Source organism: Cryptomeria japonica, chromosome 3, assembly GCF_030272615.1.
Source record: "Cryptomeria japonica chromosome 3, Sugi_1.0, whole genome shotgun sequence".
Classification (NCBI taxonomy): Eukaryota; Viridiplantae; Streptophyta; class Pinopsida; order Cupressales; family Cupressaceae; genus Cryptomeria; species Cryptomeria japonica.
The window spans coordinates 376381621-376383357 of NC_081407.1; the positions used below are offsets into that span (position 1 = coordinate 376381621).

General features: G+C 43.1%; 1 protein-coding gene across 1 annotated transcript; it reads left to right on the forward strand.

Annotated features, from left to right (window-relative positions):
- The first annotated feature begins 407 nt into the window (after positions 1-407).
- Positions 408-1469, forward strand: LOC131874508 (cytochrome P450 71AU50-like). Its single transcript, XM_059217919.1, has 2 exons — positions 408-561; positions 700-1469. The coding sequence occupies exons 1-2, from the start codon at positions 490-492 to the stop codon at positions 1309-1311; spliced, it is 684 nt and encodes a 227-aa protein (XP_059073902.1). The 5' UTR covers positions 408-489; the 3' UTR covers positions 1312-1469.
- Positions 1470-1737: the final 268 nt, after the last annotated feature.

A 1737-nucleotide genomic window follows, 5' to 3' on the forward strand; every position in this document is an offset into this window, starting at 1 on the left:
GCGCAGAGACGTGGCGCAATCCCCTTACGGAGAGTAGTGGCGGCAGATGAGAAAGCTGTGCACAATCGAATTGCTGACGCCCAAGAGAACGGAGTCATTCAGGTGGGTGAGGGAGGAAGAGGTGTCCGCCACGGTCAGATCTGTGTGGGAGGAGAGCCAGCAAGGCGTGCGCCTCTTCAATCTGAGGAAGCATATCTTTTCCGTCTTACTCAACATCGTGTGCAGAATGTTTGCAGGGACAAGTTACTCCGACCATCAACTCAGCGGAGGACAGGAGTTTTCACAGATGGTGGCTGAGATTATGCATCTGACGGGAGTAATTGTTCCGGGAGACTTCATTCCCTCTCTTGCTTTCCTCGATTGGGAAGGCTACTGCCGCCGCATGCATGCCATAATAAGGTATTTGATGAGTTTGCTGACAAGCTCATCGATGAGCACATTGAGCGAAGAAGGGTAAAAAAGTCGGAAAAATCGGACATTGTGGACGTGATGCTGGACATGGCTGAGATCGGAAGTGCGGAGATACAAGTCTCTCGGCTTCACATGAAAGCAATCATCACGGTCAGTAATTGTCATGGACCCTCAGAAACTACTAGCTCTTTAGTATTGTCAAATTGTGGAAGTATTCATTTCGTTCATACCCAATTGCCATATTTCTGCGTAGACCTCACTAACAAAACGAGTTCAATTCTTTCGCAGGATATGTTAATTGCTGGAGTAGAGACATCTACCACAACTATAGAATGGGCAATGACTGAGCTGTTGAGAAACCCTCAAGCAATGTCAAGGGCACAAGAGGAGATTGAATTAAAGGTTGGAAGAGATCGTATGGTAAGAGAGAGTGATCTGGTAAGCTTACACTACTTGCGATGTGTGGTGAAGGAAACTCTTCGACTACATGCACCAGCGCCCTTGCTCATGGCACACGAGTCCACCCAGGGTTGCAATGTTGGAGAATACTACATTCCACCAGAAACAAGGTTATTTGTGAATGTTTGGGCAATCGGAAGAGATGAAAGAGTTTGGGAAGATCCTTTAGAATTCAAGCCCGAGAGATTTATTGCCTCAAGCATAGATGTGAATGGCCACCACTTCGAATTGTTGTCTTTCGGAACAGGAAGGAGAGGATGCCCTGGGATTTACATGGGGCTTTCTTCTGTTTACTTGGTTGTGGCTCAGCTCATACATTGCTTTCATTGGAATGTGGAGGGTGATTTGGATAGGGAGGAAACGTTTGGATTGACCCTACCAAAGAAGTTTCCTATCTCTGCTTTTCCCTCCTGGAAGCTCACCACCGACAACCCATCATAAGGGTGGATGTACAGTTGGGAGAAAAACTACTAATTGCTATTGTAATTGTGTGAAGGTTCTGCCTCTTCTTATTGGTTAACTATTAGTCAGTCATCTTGTCATTTTAATTGCACATTTATGTGAAAGGTTTGGTGTACTATCATATCGACATTTAATCAGTTGCAATTGTATGTTTAGGTTAAAGGTTAGGTGAACTACTATACATACATTTAATCAGTCACAATTATATGTTTATGTTAAAAGTTAGGTGAACTACTATATAGACATATAGTCAGTCATCTTGTCAATGTAATTGTATGTTTATCTGAAAAGTTAGGTTAGGCCCTTCATATTTACGGGGAAAGTTAGATGAGGCCCTCTCTTGTTGTCGGTTTACTAAATAAAATTAAGGAATGAAATTTTAAATAATATTAATAGAAGTTTCTT

Bases quoted from the DNA above. Each gene is read 5' to 3' on its own strand.
- LOC131874508 (XM_059217919.1), top strand. From the start codon at position 490: ATGCTGGACATGGCTGAGATCGGAAGTGCGGAGATACAAGTCTCTCGG. The intron at 562-699 runs GTCAGTAATTGT...ATTCTTTCGCAG, and splicing joins ACATGAAAGCAATCATCACG to GATATGTTAATTGCTGGAGT.